General features: G+C 40.9%; 2 protein-coding genes across 2 annotated transcripts; both read right to left on the reverse strand.

Annotated features, from left to right (window-relative positions):
• Positions 1–10,337, reverse strand: qser1 (glutamine and serine rich 1). Its single transcript, XM_088296931.1, has 13 exons — positions 10,090–10,337; positions 8,712–8,821; positions 7,997–8,122; positions 4,611–7,862; positions 4,055–4,359; positions 3,828–3,944; positions 3,368–3,501; positions 3,100–3,275; positions 2,865–3,002; positions 2,673–2,770; positions 2,131–2,277; positions 1,094–1,189; positions 1–1,018 (listed from the first exon to the last, which is right to left on the reverse strand). Exons 1-13 carry the CDS (start codon positions 10,197–10,199, stop codon positions 878–880), a joined length of 4,950 nt encoding a protein of 1,649 aa, XP_088153057.1. The 5' UTR covers positions 10,200–10,337; the 3' UTR covers positions 1–877.
• Positions 10,338–10,963: 626 nt separating this feature from the next.
• Positions 10,964–15,771, reverse strand: prrg4 (proline rich Gla (G-carboxyglutamic acid) 4 (transmembrane)). Its single transcript, XM_088297312.1, has 6 exons — positions 15,265–15,771; positions 14,090–14,253; positions 13,985–14,012; positions 13,324–13,465; positions 12,460–12,648; positions 10,964–12,375 (listed from the first exon to the last, which is right to left on the reverse strand). The coding sequence occupies exons 1-6, from the start codon at positions 15,371–15,373 to the stop codon at positions 12,348–12,350; spliced, it is 660 nt and encodes a 219-aa protein (XP_088153438.1). The 5' UTR covers positions 15,374–15,771; the 3' UTR covers positions 10,964–12,347.
• Positions 15,772–17,521: the final 1,750 nt, after the last annotated feature.

Below are 17,521 nucleotides of genomic sequence, written 5' to 3' on the forward strand. Positions count from 1 at the left end.
TAATACATGTGGCACTTTATTTACAATCTGCATCTTGAGAAGACCAAAAATATTTGATAGCATAAAAGTGACCTTAAAAATTGCCCATTTTCGGTAAACAATGAAAAGTAGTGAATAATATTTACGTCAGTGAAAAATATAAATCTATTCATCTTTAAAATGTGAGCTATGAAAAGGAGTATAAAGACAGCTGTATTTTACCCTCAGAAAAACAATATTCATAAAAATGACTCTTATAAGCAAAATGTTCAAGTGAATAGTAGATACCGTATTTTGTTAGCAATACTCCCACCGGCTTTATTATTTATTTTTATACAAAATGTACACTATATATCATGAATAACCATGAGTTGGAACACTATTATAAAGGGGATGTTTTACAAACATTATGTAACTAAGGTTATATATATATATATATATCTATATATATATATATATATATATATACATATATATATATATTTTATTTTTTGTATTACAATCAATCGGCTTGTCTGTATTTGACCCGACTTATCCAAACAATTGATAAAGGCTTGTTAGCTCTGTCAGCCATCTAATTTCTACCGCAATCTAGCATCAACAATAAACTGTCTGAAAAAATAGAAACTATAAATCTATAATTGCGACCAATATAAGAGGATCTGTGGCAACAAACACAGACTGGGAGGAGCTTATGGAGGAAAACATTTCTAATACAAAGCCCTTGCCAACTCGATGCATTCTGCTGAGACCAACGAGAAGACTAGTTTCTATTAGACTTCATAATAAACTCAGTTATAAAGGAGAGTCTGACATCTTTGCCTCATTGGCACCATATTGCCGGAATCCTTGTGTAGTTTAACATGGTGTATTAAGTGTTTTTTTTTTCTGAGGCTGTTCATCGGCAGGCCTGCTGCACTTGATTTATCAGCTCCCCAAAACGGTCAAAGAGCCCTTCCAGCCAAGCTCCATTCTGCAGGCACATCTGTACGGTTTCCTCCTGACCCAGCTCACCCGCTTGCACTCGCTGGGTGGCAACCTGGAGAACAGATACCATGATGATAATGATGGGCCGCCATAAAGCAAAGATCTACGACAGTAACAAGCGTCTCACCTCATCCTTACACATGAGGTATGTGTGGTACTTGTAGTGCTGTAGAGAGTGATACAGAGAGAACCATTGGGTTTTCTGTTGGTCCACTGTGTACTCCTACACAAGCAAAAAGACACATTGTAAATGATGTGTGAATACACCCTCTGCTGGACAGACTTTGAGAACGCAGCCATAAATGAGAGTGCCAAAAGGAGTTTAAATGACATTCTTTGAGACTAACAGTAAATCCTCTTCGCCTATATCACAGTTGAATATTTTTTGTGGAACTTATCCTCTGTTATTCGCTAAAAAACATTTTTGTGTTCCTCTCTTTGACGATGCAATGCACTCAATATTTGTTGTGCTCTAATTTTAACGTGCTGTTGGTGGCAGTTGAATAATTTTGGTGCATTACCACCGGTGGAAAGAAAGTCATCCACCAAGTATTTGCCTACCGCCAAAAGAAGGCAGAAGAAAACTTCTAGTCTCACAAATACAGAGTTACTTTGGCGCCATCATGGTGCTCAGGAAGTGGAACTGGTAAATTGAATTGAACTGAGCTTAATTTAGACAAATGTAGAGATTTTCCGCCAATTTGTGGCATCTTGGTGGCAATGAACTCTGATCAAGTGAATTGAGGAGTTTTATTTAGACAGAAGTAATGGTTGAGCACCATTCTGTAGAATCTATAGGCTCATTTTCAGTTTGCAGCAGGGCATGGTCGCAAATGATGGGGGATACTGTATCCAGCAATTTTCCCCAAAACTTTATTGAACTTCACTACTAGTGCAGCAAATTCTTCTGAAGCCATCTGTCCAAATTCAATGTTTGCCAGGAAGATGACGCCCCATTGTTCTTATAACTGTCTTTGGAAGCTGGTCAAAGCACAATTTCACCAGATGCAACAAATCAGATTGTACTTGGTTCAGTATTGTTTTGTGGTAATTTTGGGGGAAAAAATAACCAAAAGAACAACTATACTTCACTCTCTCTCCATCCTTCCTTTGTTTTGTAAAAAAAAAAGAGCAATAACAATTAAGAAAATTAATATGTCCTACTTGTGGCAATTCATTAGGCATCTTGTCAGGCTTCATGGTCTTCTTGTTGTAGGCCATCCCACCAAGACGCACTTTGAAGGCGGGTGTTTCCCCATCGTTTGTCAGCTCTGTGACCACCGAAATCTCTGGGAAGCTGTCCATGGCCGTCTGTAGGTGGAAGATGTGATCACATTACAGTGTTCTGCTATATTGAAGTTCTTTGTTCTGGCCCCCACTATACCCAAGAGCTTTAAGATACTGTTTTTTGTTGTTGTTTTGGGGGATTTTTATTGGATTTTTACAATACAGTGTTCCCTGACCACTTCACGCTTCACGTTTTGCGGCTCGGGTTTAAGTGTTGTTTCAAAGAGGTGAGTTGACCTTGAGGTCACTCAAACAAAGTGCGTGAGTGGTGAATGTAGTGGATAAGGGTCTTTAACGATCTCGAAATGGCATTGTCTGAGAATGGGAGTTTGGTCCCAAAATGATAAATCAGTGAGTCCTAGCGAGTTATATGGTCTGTTTGTATGAGTTGCGGCCTCACTGTATCAACAAAAACCCACCTTGAGGAATTGCTCAATGTGCAATTTGTGAAGTAAGCGTTTTCGGTTATCGCTAATTAAGCCCTCCATCCTTCTCATGTGCGGCAGCAGCATCGCATCTGTGGCCGTGACAAGAAAGGCAAAAATCAGATCCCCACAGGGTAAAACATCTTTTCCATATGTTTAGCTGAGAAGAGACTATTGGCAATTTACCATTGGCTCGTTCAAGTTCTGTCATCACATCTCCATCGATGGCAATGCTGACGAGCAACTCCACAAAGCTCCTGAAAGTCTCCTTCATAGTTCGTGTGTTGAGGAGTCGTGACGCGAAAGGGACATGGAGGTTTGACTCTACCAGAGTAAGACAAAGAAGCAAGGAACAAATTTAGACCACCAATATGTCCTGATTCAACCTCCCTATCTGACAACAATTAAAATGTTTCTTTACCGTCTTCTTCTGCGGATGATCCGGAGACAGCGGTTGACAATGCCTCCTTCCATTTTCTCCTCTTCTTGGGTGGGGGCTCTGCTCTTGGCTTGAGTGGTTTGGAACGAGGCTTTTGGCTTTGAGATGGCGGGAAGGGGCCGGCTGTCAAGCCCAGCAAAGTCTTTACTTGAATACCCCTGTGACACAGATCAAAGAATGGCATCACTCAAGTGCCTCCAACATGCCAGAAACTGTGCTCAACCCTCCTAAGTCTGCTGCGATAACACACCTTAGTGAGTTCATGGGCTTGCAGCGTGGCTTCCGACTGCACACTCGGACATATTCCCTTTTGTTAACGGTGTCCAGAAACTTCACATAGACCCTTTGGTACATAGTTTTAGCATCACCAAAGTATCCAAGATACTACACACAGAAAACAAAACATGTTGAATTACAATCAACTACAAAGGGGCAGTCGTAGATGACCACAATAATAACCAATTGACATATATTGTAATACACAAGTGGACAAAAGCCAAATGATGATTTAAAAAAAAAATAAAATAAAAAAAAAAAGCAAGAAAACAAACAATATTTGAGGACGTACAATTGTATTTACCCCTCCCCCCCCAAAAAAAATCTGATTTTGCATTTCAGCCATTAATATGGAGTTGGGTCAAGATGTATGACAATGCAATGACAGATGGTATTTACTTTGTGACTTATTTGAGTAATTCATGCTTACTCACGCTGTTAGTAGCAGAGAACACGCGCCTGCCGTCTCTTAACTCTGGCACAAATTTCTGCAGCAAAGCCTTCTGGACTTTCCAGATTGCGGGAGGCTCACTCCCAGCACGCATTGTCCCCTGGTAACATCACACAATACATAAAGTAGAGAAAAGAGAGAGAGAAGTCAAATATTGTATTTCTGTCAAGTGGAGCATTTACTTATATATATTTGCAATTATTTGTATACCTTCAAGGTCTCAATATCCTCATTCCTCACAACAAACTCGTCTCTCTCCCGGTACATTCCTTCCCCTCCACTGTCCGACAGCTCCTCGTCAGTCAGTCCCTCAATTGCCACACTTACTAACTGAAAAGCGAGCTGGCCAGGCGCCGTTGCCTTGGGCTCCTGCTTGATCGCAGATGTGGTTACTGTGGCAACTGTGGTCGGAGGTTGAGCAGCAGTAGGTATTAAAGGCAAGCGGGTGTCTGTGATGCTGAGTGGCACTGTGGGACCTGGGACTGGTTTTGGCACCATACTGAGGGCGTTGTTATCTGCAGGAAGATTAAACATGCCGATAATAAATATTTCCTTTCATCATCGAAATAAATGTCTTCAAATGCCCAATTTTAGTCTAGGTGAAGACCGAAGACCTGCAGGAAGATTTGCTACAAATAAATAACACCTAAGGGGAGCGGTTATAGGAATCCAACCCACAGAGGACTTTATAGAAATTAAAATGGCCTCCCTATTAGAGTCCAGCTTTAACTAATACTGACACTTCCAATATTATAATACTACATACCTGGCCTGGCTTTCTGTTCTGTAGGCTCATCGAGAGCAGAGAGCACTGAGCTGATGCTGTTCCTCAGCGCCTGGTTTCTTCCCGTGTGCTCTTCTTCATCGGAGCTAAACGATGGCAGTGTCTCCAAGTTCTTTTGCAGCTCGTCATCTAGACATTTCCGCTGAGAGCTCGCTACCTGACTTTGCTGGGAAATCAGAGAACCTGAGAGAGTCTGAATTTTGGGAGGAAGAACACACAGTGGTGGTGGCGGCGGTTTGGCCAAGGTACCAGGCTTTTTGGAGCGGCTAACAGTTCTGGAAGGACTTGGGGAGTATTGCTGCTTGGGGCCAGATTTGATGAAGTCCAGGAAAGAGCCAATGAAACCAGTTTTCACCTCTGGTTGCTTGGCTTCCACTTCCAGAATCTTCTGTCTGATCCTTTCGTGCTGTGGACAACCGTCATACACACTTTGTGAAGCAGATGGGCTGGCTTCACCTCCCTTGGAGTTCGGTCGCTTTGCCTGGCCAGTACGCTTGGCTGGTTTAGGTGTTCCGTTGTCCTCTCCAGAAGCATCTGGTCCTGTCAAAACCTTTGAGTTGATTTCCTTTTTGGGGAAGTCCTGTAAGCTTTGGCATTCTATGGGGTCGTTCTCAGTTTTAATGCACTTTGCATTTTTAATTTCGACACTGTTGTGGAAACCTGAGGGGTCAAAAACCTGCCCTGAAGAGTGATAGTCCTTTTCCGAGCTGTCCCCATCCCCATTTGTGTTGCGATCAGAACTGTTGCTGTGGTGAATGGACTGCCCTTGGCGGTCTGTCGAGATCTGTGCATGGTTTAGTGTCATAGCCATGGAGTGAGAGTTAGTGTCTGTGAGGATCGTCTGTTGAGCTGTTGAGAAACCAGGTGACATTTGTGTTATATCCACCGTCTGAAAGGGATTCTTGGCATTGACAGGACTCGCCATCACTGCCATTCGATCTTCTGTGGAGGACGCAACTTTGACAAAGTCTTGCGGCGTCACGCCACAAGCAGCCACAGTAGCAGCCAGGATATCGTCAACGTTTGATAAAATATTTCTCTCATCGGCAAGTAACATGGAATCCGAGAAGCAAAGAGAGTTAAGAGCAAAGTGGTTCTTAGCATCATTTGACTGGTGAATAGCTGACTGGCTGTAGTGGTCTTTAGAAGAAGAGTCAGAGCATCCTGAGCTCTGCTCAGACACCACTGTGGCCTGCTGACTTTGGCTTTCAGTGACATTGGGACACAGGAGTTCCCGATCCATCTGAAGATATTGGATATTAAGAGGGCCCAAACCCTGGGCTGATTGAAGACCCTGCACTGACACAACCTTTGAAGGCATCTGAGCATTGTTCACAAGGGGCTGTTGAAGAAAAATCATCTGGTTAGGCTCCAAGAGAACCTGAGCACTTGGGACAGTGATAAAGTGGGTGTGGTCCTGGTGATTTTGTGGTGCCTCGGATGATTTGGGGACAACAGGATGCTGCTCAAGTGGTTCCGGGCCCAGAAGTACATGTGAAGATATAATACTGGACTCGGCTGTTTTGGGATTGGCATTTTCCTGTCCATTGATAACACTGAGGTGACTGTGCTGTTGATTTAGGGAGCTCATTCTTTCATCCCTAATTTGTGCTGCGCTCAGCTGTGCAAGATGGTCATCAGAATGCGAAGTGTCTCGAATGACACTTTGCGTTTTGTGTCGGTCATCCATTTTTGAAACAATATAGATGACGTTGTTAGCAGCCGTGGTGCCGTTTGCAACCGAGCCCTCCATGGATGCCTGTTGGAGAGCCTGTAGCTCCTGGATAGGAAGTTCTTCAAATGTCGGTTTGCCATATGGAGGCTTGATATCCTTTAATGATGAGCTGATATTATTATTATTCAAAGCTTCGGTCGTCGGCGGGTAGGTAGCAGACACAGTCTCATACATTCGCTTCGTCTCCGCTGTTGCCTGCTGGGAAATGGTGACGGGAAGAGTTTTATTCCCCACAGAACCTTGCATCAGGGTATAGTCTTGTGCAGAGGTGGACAAGTTAGTGGGTTGGTAAGATGAGTTAATGGGTTGTCCTGTGGCATAGCGCTGCGACTGAGTCACTGAAGCCCGTTCCTGTGACTCTGACGTATAAGTCACATTTAGGTCAGTCTGAGAGTGAGGCGAGGGATAGCTCTCTGAGAGAGTCCCCTGACACAAACCCTGAACCTGTACACTATACTGTTCTTGATTCAGCCCGGGACTAGAGGAGCACACAAGAGCCTGACTCGCAGATGGCCCAATGTTGGACAGACTAGACAGCGAAGGAAGTGTCTTGTAAAGGGAGGACAAATTGGCTGACGAAGAATGAGAGGGATGTGACTGGGTATGCGTTGCGATATAAGTTTGCGACAGAGTGCTGGACATAAGGCTGGATAGTTGGTTGGCAATTACAGAGTTCTGTTTTTGCCCAGGGTTAGAATAACTCTCAGCGGACTGAGAGGTTAGGTTCTGAGAAAGTCTGTGATTCTCTTCATGACCTGCAGAAGCTAATTTTGAGGAATACTCTTTCGTTGTTGACACTGTGGTGCATGAGTAGCTTTGAGTGACAGAGTCCGCTTTGAGTTGTAGGGCACCATTGACCCTACAAGATGAGTCTTTTTCTGCGGAAGGGCTGCAAGATTCCGGGGCCTCACGGGATTGGTCGTGCCGGTAGGACATGCCCCCTTCACTACCAGGCCCATAGTACCCCTGTAAAGAGTCTTCAGAATTGGGTATTTGCTCTGAGGCTGTGTGGCTAATAGAAGGCCTTTGGTGGTGTTTGATCACGCTACATTCTCGTTGAAGTGCTCTCTCGACAGAGCCTGAGAAAACAGTGGCCCCATAGGATTGTGAGGCACTATGAGGGGCAGGAAGGGTTGATGGCAGAAGGCTAAACTGTGGTTGTAGGAGGTGGGGGGCTGACTCCTGTGCTGAGCGGTATGTTGAGGACTGGACTGGGAGAGTTGAGCCCAAAACGGGTCCAGAAAGGTTGAAAGCCAGGGCAGCTGGAAGCACCGTTTGGCTCGGTTTGAGTTGTAGGAGGGAGTCGTGATGAGACAATAGACCATTGGTGGAAGTGCTGAGGGCTGGATCATGCAGAACCAGGGAAGAGTTGGTGGAATAACTCTTGGAAGTATATGGACTGGTGTGTTGATAGCTTGACAAAGCAGCTGGAGAAGGAAATGTAGTGGCAGAAGGCAATGCACCAGTCAGGTATAGCTCTGTGGTGGAGGGGTTGGTACCTGCATTACACACATTGATAATATCAGCAGTGTGAAGGCAATCATTTACATTTGAGGTAAAATATAATATTTGCTGCTCTTGTAGTTTATTAAGGATGACAAAATTGTTCTAAGGAGGGGCAATGTGTTTTCACCTGCAGTCCACGATGGTGTTCTAAAAGGAGGAACTACCGACGCACTTCCAGGACTTCTTGACTCCATAGCTGAAAGGAAGCTCATGATTGATGTCTCTGAAGTATTAACGTTTGTGTCAAGTGCTCCTGCAGGCCAACAGAATAATAATAAGAATAAGAATAATAAGAAGAAGAAAATAACAACTCAAACCAAATTCTACCCACTAGTCCAAAAGCTCAAACGTCAACAATGGAACCTCCAAATTCATTTAGAATTAAAAAAAAAAAAAAATGTGCACAAACATTCAAAGGTCAAACTGTAATCTTGAATGATGTCATCGTGCAAGACTTGACATAGTAATCTTCCCTCTGCATGTTCATCACAGCAAATTACACTCTGGTTATCAAAGTGTGAGTATTTTTAGTTTTGTATTATACAGTGATTAACTTTACCTAACACTTGTAAATGCGTGAAATGTTACTTCAAATATTACCTGCTAAAGTTAATAAAGGATTAATTATGGCAACAGTTTGATCCTGAAATGCATTGTGTCAATATCATTTTTAATGGGAAAAATTAATGACTAAATCTGAACAAATTACTATTGCCCTGGAAGGCATGTTGTGTTACACCTCAGTGGTTCTGTTGTATTTGTAATCATTATTACAGAATATGGTCTTCCAGCAGTTCAATAGAAGAAGGTTCAATATCAAAACAAAAAGCTTTGCAACGCACCTGTAGCAGCAGCAAGATGTGCTGTTGTGTAGGTGGGGAGCTGCTGCACTGAAGTGTAGCTCTGCCGCTGAAGGAGCCCTGCATCAAGCTGTGCTGCACCATAACTCGAACTGTATGAACAAAAACACAATGACACCTGTTGCTGTCCAGCACTGAAATCTCTTACGAAAATCAAGTTGAATTCAAAAATGCATCATGAAACATACTGCAGATGATCACTCCGATTGCAGTATTGTCTCAAGTCAAGTCGTCAATTTTATTTGTGTAGTGCAAACATTGTCATCAGGGGATGTGGTGGTACAGAAACCAATAACTAGTTTCATATAGGCAATTTAGTTTGATTACATAATTTATACACCCATTTCATGTCTGTGTGAGTTATTATTTCCGGTACAGTGTTGTAAAGTAAAACACAAGTATATCAGAATCCTGTACAAAAATGGTTGGAATGGTTCATCTTTTAAGATTCTTGAAACCATCCATCTCAGTTGACCTTTACTTGCAAATAATCTAATCAGATGCAACAGCCAACAATGTGTGTTTGCCCTGCTGATGAGAGTCACTTTGTCTTATTGAGGATTTAATCACTTTATCAACTGCAGCATTAAGAAAAATGACAACGAGTATATTAGCCAAGTTCTGTTGCAGCTTTATTGGATTCATTTAATTAATTATTACGACTGTACCCACGTTCGCGTTTTGAAGTACATAGAGTCAAATTGCGTATGTGTCACTGGAGAATTGAGTTATTTTCAACACCCACCAACACTTAAGTCACCAAGTATGGTTCCTATTACTGGTGGCGAAGTTACAATAAGTTGGTTAACTTTAGCATGTTAGGCAGCTCGTTCCTCCACAGTGCTTTAGTAACTACGTTGTAAGTAACACACAACTAACACGACGTTTTTATATGCATAAGTAAAAAATGTCAATTAAAAGCACATCGCACGCTACTTTGGGGATTGAAACTAATTTAAAGCGCTTTTGTTGTGACTTTTCAGATACGTTGTTGTGTTGTGAGTCAAAAAAGGAAAACATATGCAAGAGCCACAGAAACTTTAAACTTAGTACAATACACAGTACATATATAAATATATACACGGAAATCAATTTTAGTTGACCAGCAAGCACGGAGAGTAGACGCGGTGCTAGCTAAAACTAGCAAGGTAGAACGCATTAATAACCAATAAGAAACCCGCTCAAAAGTTAGCCAAAACTTGGACCAAAATGTTTGAATTTGTTTAAACGCGCCTGTTTTCGCTAAAACGCCAAACAATGCACACTGTCCCCAATTGAGACCACAGCTAGGCCGTCCATCACCGATATTTCCTTGGTAAGGGGACCCACCCTCCCCGGCTGCCTCCATCCCTAGTGTTACCTCGGCTTGATGGGAGCCGAGTCGCGGCCATAGGCCCAAGAAGCTGCGGGCTGTGCTGTCGGAGCCAGCGCGTCCGCAAAGCTGGAGCTCGGGTAGTTCCTGTCCATCATCCGGTGAACGGCTCACTTCCCCGGCGGAGCTTCGTGGAGCGGCGGACACACATCGTAGCAGCTGCGGTGCGGCCGACTACGGCAGTCCGGTGAGAGCGGCGCACGGCCCGCTAACTTCCCCCCCGTGAGGTCGCGCTATTGCCCGGATGAAAAAGTGTGCCTGTCCCCCCCACACCCCCTTGGTGACTCGTTCGCGTGTATTCATCGCGGGGTAAATACAACGCGTTTTCTCGTACTCATGTTAGTACTGTCGAACTTCCCAAGAAGTTAATGACTTAGTGCGTAATTAAATAAATACTATTTTTAGTTTTGTTCATTCTGCATGCATGTGATCTATGTGGCGTCATGTGTTAATTAGTATAAAACGTTGAGAATTAAATTGAAAAAAAAACATATACATATATATATATACACATATATATATATATATATATATATATCTCACAAATTTGCATCAACCAAAGTCTCCTTTAGGCTTTAGCCAAAGTGCACAAAGATAAAACAAAAAGCCATATGATTTAAGAGGCAATTATGCGGCTATTTTTTAATTGAATTTGTTGCTACAAGGGCTAGGAAATGACCACAAAATAAATCAGTTTTTGTAAAAGCACTATATGTCCAGATATAATTCATTATTATTCAAAATGTTTGAATTCAAATTCAATGTGTCTTCTAGAGGTGGTAAATTTTATATGGATTCCTTTTAGAGTCTTTGTTAAGTGTTGTAATGTCATAAGAAATGTGTAAGAAAAAGAAACAACAGCAATAATTAATATATATTTATTTATAGTCTCTAGATAAGATTTCAGTTTACCTGATATGGTTCAACAAACTCTGTGCCTTCAGATGAATATATTTTGAATCGTCATTTTAATTTGCAGTTTGACACGGCCATAAAATAGTTTTTGCTGATTTGCAAAATATTTTGTACTGTTTTAAGGCCCAATTTATATATTGCCTAGGTAGATATAAATTTAAGTGATTTCACATTGCAGAAAATCATTCTCAGTCTTGCTTGCACCTTGACGGATATTTAAAGCAACAATAACAGTAGCAAAACCATACCCACAATTGCAACGAAATAATCGTAAAAAAAAAAAATAATTAAAGAAACAACTGCCGTAAGAGACAGGAAGTGCTCGATCCTACTTTTCCCTTCAATAAAAGAGGTAAAAAGTGAAAATAATGTGGTGCCTTGGCTTATGAGTGGAATTGTTTCAGTGACCGCGCACACATTTTATACACTCATATCCCAAATTATCTTTCCCCATTGAAATGAATGGAAATGCAATTCATTAGTTCCAGCCCCTTTGCTCCTTCTGATGTGTGTGCCTTGGCCACTGGGGGCCAGTGTAATGGAGTCATGCAAACAGACACAAACAAACAAAAAAAGGAGTTACACAATTAAGTGACCAATTAAACTCCAGTAATATTAAGAAAAAGAATATATCTCTGAGAGTGTTGCTTTATTTCCTGGCTACATGTGTTGCTGCACTACTTGCAATCAAATACCTGTTGCCTAACGGGTTACAGAACCATCAGTATTCCTTAGCCCATCTATGGCATTTTGTGTTGTGTCTTAGCATTACTGTACATTAGCTTGTAAACACATGCAATTCTTTTGTTGTTAGTTTACTTTGACAGTAAATTTCAAGTGGGTGTGGCACTAAAACCACTTGAAGCTTCATTGTATATTATTAATATTTTACTGTATACGCCAAACTGCTGCTTGATGTGAAGTGAGTTAAAATCACTGCCACAATCTAGTGCCCGTATTTAACATTCTTGCTCAAAAGTAAGAGAAGACAATATCGGTTGTCCAGTGGCTCTTAGCTTAATAAAAAGTACCAAATTGGACCACTCCTAAGTCAAGGTACCACTTTAAGTTGTCATTTGAACTACTTTTAAAATCCAAGGTAATTCAGTATAGGTTTGCATTTTAGTGCACAAAAAGCATAATGTAGGTTCCTGTGTCAATACTTTTAAGGTCTAGACTCTAGAAGTTGAAGATTGAAAGTGAATTAAATAAAAACAAATGCATGTGATAGAACATCTCGATCCATATGATAAGCAGGAGGTGCAGGCATCTTGTGATCATTTGTGTACTTTGTCAATAATTGGATAATAGACGTAATGCTCCTGAAGACTCTAGCGCCGAATACTTCCAGGTCGTGAACTAGCAAAATAAGAGAATATGGAAAGTGTAAATACCATATATGATACAGTTCACATATGAATGTGCTAAGTGGTTTACAGTTACCCTGGATAGGGAGGAGGTGGGGCGTCATGTTGTCCACTTTTTGCAATGGCCTGCTCGTAAGAGGGCAGTCCTGGGGGCTCGTCTTCATCCATAGGCGGAGCGGGTGGGAGCACTGGCTGTAACGACACTTCCTCTAGCCGACGTATGATGATGGAGGCATTGCTCCTCCTGGGACGAACCCGAACTGAGCTGTGGAGAAGTTATTTGAATTACATAATTACTAATGATCGTGTAAAAAGATGTCATTTAGTTATTCGTAAAACGGATTGCCTGATTTTGAGACTACACATAAAACTGTCACATAATTGTTGGAGCCTCTTAATTCTATGTATTAATTCTTGGATAATTGTATTGCATTAATATTAAGATAATGAAATAATTTGCTCTATTTAATATTAGTTTGAATGTGATTGGTTCATTCCGAACGCAGGGAGCCACAGTTAAAAGAATATGTACATACTTGTGCGACATTATTTCGGTTGTTTGCGTGTATATATTGTATTTGTATTCAGTATGCCTCTGTATCTTTCCAATTCCCACATGGAACAGTAGATGAAAGACTTTCCTAAAAAGAAGGGATCGGTGTCAAGAAGTAAAATTTTGTGGCTGTATTTTGTAAAATTGAAATGTTTTTAATCTTCCTACATTCATTTATGTACTTGCAGTTGTCATGTTACCATGATCCTTGGTTTCTTCCTTGGGTGCTCTCAAAGTCACTTTGACCATTTAAGCATGTGCAGTTATGTTTGAAAATCTGATATCCAGTATAAATGTTTTCAATCCATTTACACTTTCTGCTTGCACAGAGGGGACGAGAACAAAAAATTGTTCAACTCAGTATAAAAGCTTGTGTTAAGCCCTCACCTGCCTTGGCTGAAGTCATCCTTACATTTGCCAGGACAAAAATACCAGCCGAGTAGGCCCAAGAGGACAAAGATCACAGCGACAACAACCAGCGCCACCAGAAGGGAAGTAATGTCGACTCTCGAGGGTCTCTTGTCCTTCTCTGTGGAAGATCACAATGGGGCGCTTTAAAACAATACACCATCACACTGTTCTGATGATGTACACTTGCTGTCTGGATTCCCCAAAAAATATACGAGTGTGAAATCAAATGGTCATTCATGCAAAACAAAAGCACCAGAAGACAAATATAAGCAGACTGACAAGCATGTACCATTTAAATGTTAGATCCCCAGGTGGATAGACAGGTTTTAAGAGAGTGGCAACTGTTATATATAACGTGAGTGATATGTGTTATTGTAAACAATTAAAATCTGGCTTTGTGAAGATCCTAATTATCAGTTAAGTATTTATTATTGTGGGTGTAACTTGCACTGTATCCTACTGAAGTTATCAAACTAAAGTAACCAAATTGTAAAAAAAACAAAAAAAACATTTAAATAATTAAAAAAAAACATGAAAAGTGTCACTCAAAACTGAGCGTTATTATCTTTAATCATTCCTTTGGGTGTGTTTGAATTTGTTGAGCGTGATTTAATAATCCTGAAATTATCATCCTTACCTGCAGTGTATCTCTTCCAAAAATCATTCTGTAAAACACAAAAATCTGGGTAATTTATCTGTAATCTGTGTCCCATTCATCAGTTGACACATTGCGCGACTTAACTGTAACCGGGACATCTTCAAAGACCTCCCTTGCTTCTTCATAATTGCAGTCCTCTTCATAACACTCCCTTTCCAAGTTTCCAGGGACGAAAATCTCAAAGTCGAACCGGTTGAACAGCAGATGACGGCCCAGGAACAAATTTGCCTCCCCTTCATCCACAAACACTGACAGCCCAAACAGATTGGAAACACATTTAAAAGTGTAAACAGAGCTGGCAAAAGTACTCACACTGTACTTAACTTCAAAGTAGAAGTATGACTACTAGTGTCAAAAAAAGTCTTTTGTAGTAGTAGAAGCACTTATTCAACTCCGGCACTTTAGTCTAAGTAAAAAAATACAGCCTGTAAATGTACTGTACTCAAGCACAAAAGAAAGTAAAAATGTTGTACGGTTAGTTATGGAATTACAGTAAACCTTTCATTTGACAAATTGCCACAACATAGGGAAAAAATTGCACACAAAATACGAGCACATCCGCCTCGCAGTTTTGCCCGTCACGAAAACATTCGCTGCAAATCATTCTTGTAGCTGACAACATCCAAAACTTAAGTACAATATGGCTATGCATCGGGAATATCTTGCTTCTCAGAATCAAAGTCCCTGTTTTTTCCACTTTATAAGGACCAAGATCAAAATCGATTTAAGGTCTCTCACCTGTGGTTGACAACACGGATCCTGTTCACCAGCTCAAGTCTAGTGCAAAGCACAGTTCTACTGCGCACACGGTGGAGTTTTCTATCTTTTGGTGTATTTGTATTTTAAAGCAGAGAGAAAAGGGTGGTTCCTCCATTGTGGGAGCAAACACAGCTGATGCAGCTTTCCTTTAAAATCAGGGTGGTCATTGTTTGCAAACCGCCATTTTTCTTGGAAAATGTATGTTGGACGTTTAACATTTTTTTACAAACATGCATGCACTCACTGAGAGAGAGAGGGAGAGAGAGAGAGGGAGAGAAAGAGAGATGCAAATGCATGAGAATGAAATATATTAAATGCATGTATTTTGTCCATATTTAAAACGCTTGTCCTACATCTGGTTAAGAAGTGCGTGGTCCCCCCAGTAACACTGATGAAGAATTGTGCCCCCCTCCATCATATCAAATCCTGTTCCAGATTAATTACACCTTTAATCGTTAATGTCAGACTCGGGTTTGTATAAAGGAGAAAATAGGACTTACCTGCCTCTTGTGAGCCATCCTCTATGGAGTGGAACCTCCTGACGCAGGACAGATCAACACAAGTGAAGAAGAGAAGGACGAGAAAGAGCAGGTCAAGACGAAGCAACATGGTCACGTGGGTCCAGACGCATTAATAGGCCGCGAATTGAACTTTCCGCCACATAAATAGTCCACTTCCACTTCGTCCTCTTCTAAACAAGCCCACAACAGCCGTTTATAACAGCAGGGGCCAATGTTGATGCATAATGTCGAAAGAAGGGAGCGGTACGTATTCCCACGTCGACACTGATAAGACTCACGGAACGTCACCAACTATATTCTTGACAGTTTTAGTGGATCGCCCCACGCAGGTGTAAAGAAAAAAATACAATTAAAAAAAAAAGATGGCAATTTGTTATCGACGTGTTTCCGAGAAGACACCCTTCCTTCCAGTTTGTTTAAAAGAGCGGACCTTGTTTACTCTCATACCGAAACTGCTCCACTCTTCCTTGAACTACCTGCGCAGGCTCGACCAATCGATCACTTTACCTGGATGACATGATGAGTGGTATGCACGCAAACGGACGCTAGATGGCGGCAGAGGCAAGACACAATGCAATAGAGTTCACCATCATAACTTGATCAGTAGGACTTGATTATTCTCGGTAGAATTCCGGGAGGAATCCAAAAAGAATTAATTAATATATGGACCATTCCATCGACCTCTAAAAAATAAAGATACATGTCTCGTTTTTTTTTTTAACTTACTTTGATTGAACAACTCCCATCAGAGGCAACTTCATTTTTTTTATTTTTGTCATTTTTGGTCACTGATTGCAACAGGAGTGAGTTTTTAAGCGCATAATTATTAAATACATGGAGGAAAGCCACAGGTCATTCACGCTAATAGCATCGTGACGTTTCAACACACACAAAAACTTAATGCTACTGTAGGGGCAAGAAGAATGGTTTCAACAGTCTATGTATTCAGTCATTCTTTCACATACCATTAGAGGGTGCCCTTTTACCACTCATGGTTCTCACACCACACTTTTGAGAATCACTACCCTGTCAGTGGAATGTAAAGATTTGTCTCTTTTAAATGGCCCTTTAAACACCAAGTTTTGCCTAAACATTTGAACAGCATCAATCTAATTGACACGTTTACAACGTAGGAGCTATGCCATCACCTCTAATGGGTAGGCACAAATAAAATCTGTAACACAATGCTATCTTTGAGATCTATATGCTTCTTTAAAAAGGCACTCAAACTCTCGCAGGGACTGGCTAGGGACCGTAGTGCTGTGTGCAAACCATGTATGGGGAAAGTTATCTGGAATGGCCTGCGTTATTGACTAAAGATGAGACATCTGCGATTACTTTTCCTTGATGGAGAAAAGTGGTCATCAAAGTTGCAGGTAAAATAAACACAAAGGTTAAATAATTATACAGGGGGAAACAAGTTGAATTTCAAACCAAGTGTTGCTGTTTGGGTTATTCTACTTTCAAAATAGTGTATTTGTTTAATTTGCTTAACCATAATATCATTTTAATAGTTGGATGTTTTAAGTAACATTTAAACAATCCTAATAGTCATATAAGTTGTAAAGTCAAGTTTACCTCTGTGTATTAAAATGGAAATAAAATAAACAAACTCAACCAGGGAATAGGATGCTATTTCTAAACCAATACTGTGCTCAGCGGCTATTACCTAAGAAGGCAAAAAAAAAAAACACTTAATTGGTTAAAAAATTATGTATTTACTGCCCACAATGGACTTTTGTTGTCATATCCATGCCATCAGCGTATAGTGACAGGCCGTTTCATTAAATACGCTTCGACTCAATCTCAGAATTAAGGTACAACTAATCCGTGTAAAATATGTATTTTTTTGCGACTCATAACAGAATAGCATTGTATTCACCTAAACAGACCCAGATTTTAGAGTATATTGAGGCGAGATGATAATTTCAGTACACAAACCTTTTATTTGATGCTGCACTGTGAGATTTTTCAAATGTAGAATACTGCATGTGCTGTGGCTCAGTAAAAGTTGGGAAACACCGTAACTATACTTAAAAAATACTCTTAAATTTGATTAAACTACAACTTGTACACAATTAGTAGTATATGGCCCTGTTTACTCCCTGACACCTGGATTTTGGCCTGTTTTACTGCCTCTTCTCTGCATTGTTGCATAAAAGTTCACAAAGTAGTGTCAACATTCTGATTCAGTAAGTTCGGTGTTAATAGGAAATGACAGACAAATCTTTCAGAA

Source organism: Idiotropiscis lumnitzeri, chromosome 5 (genome assembly GCF_059441095.1).
Source record: "Idiotropiscis lumnitzeri isolate Australia: NSW breed Sydney's pygmy pipehorse chromosome 5, RoL_Ilum_1.0, whole genome shotgun sequence".
NCBI classification, from domain to species: domain Eukaryota; kingdom Metazoa; phylum Chordata; class Actinopteri; order Syngnathiformes; family Syngnathidae; genus Idiotropiscis; species Idiotropiscis lumnitzeri.

Bases quoted from the DNA above. Each gene is read 5' to 3' on its own strand.
- qser1 (XM_088296931.1), bottom strand. From the start codon at position 10,199: ATGATGGACAGGAACTACCCGAGCTCCAGCTTTGCGGACGCGCTGGCT. The intron at 8,822-10,089 runs GTAACACTAGGG...TTGTTCATACAG, and splicing joins TCGGCTCCCATCAAGCCGAG to TTCGAGTTATGGTGCAGCAC. The intron at 4,360-4,610 runs GTATGTAGTATT...ATCTTCCTGCAG, and splicing joins AGAACAGAAAGCCAGGCCAG to ATAACAACGCCCTCAGTATG.
- prrg4 (XM_088297312.1), bottom strand. From the start codon at position 15,373: ATGTTGCTTCGTCTTGACCTGCTCTTTCTCGTCCTTCTCTTCTTCACT. The intron at 14,254-15,264 runs GTAAGTCCTATT...TTGGGCTGTCAG, and splicing joins GGATGGCTCACAAGAGGCAG to TGTTTGTGGATGAAGGGGAG. The intron at 13,466-13,984 runs GTAAGGATGATA...GATCTTCCACAG, and splicing joins TTGGAAGAGATACACTGCAG to AGAAGGACAAGAGACCCTCG.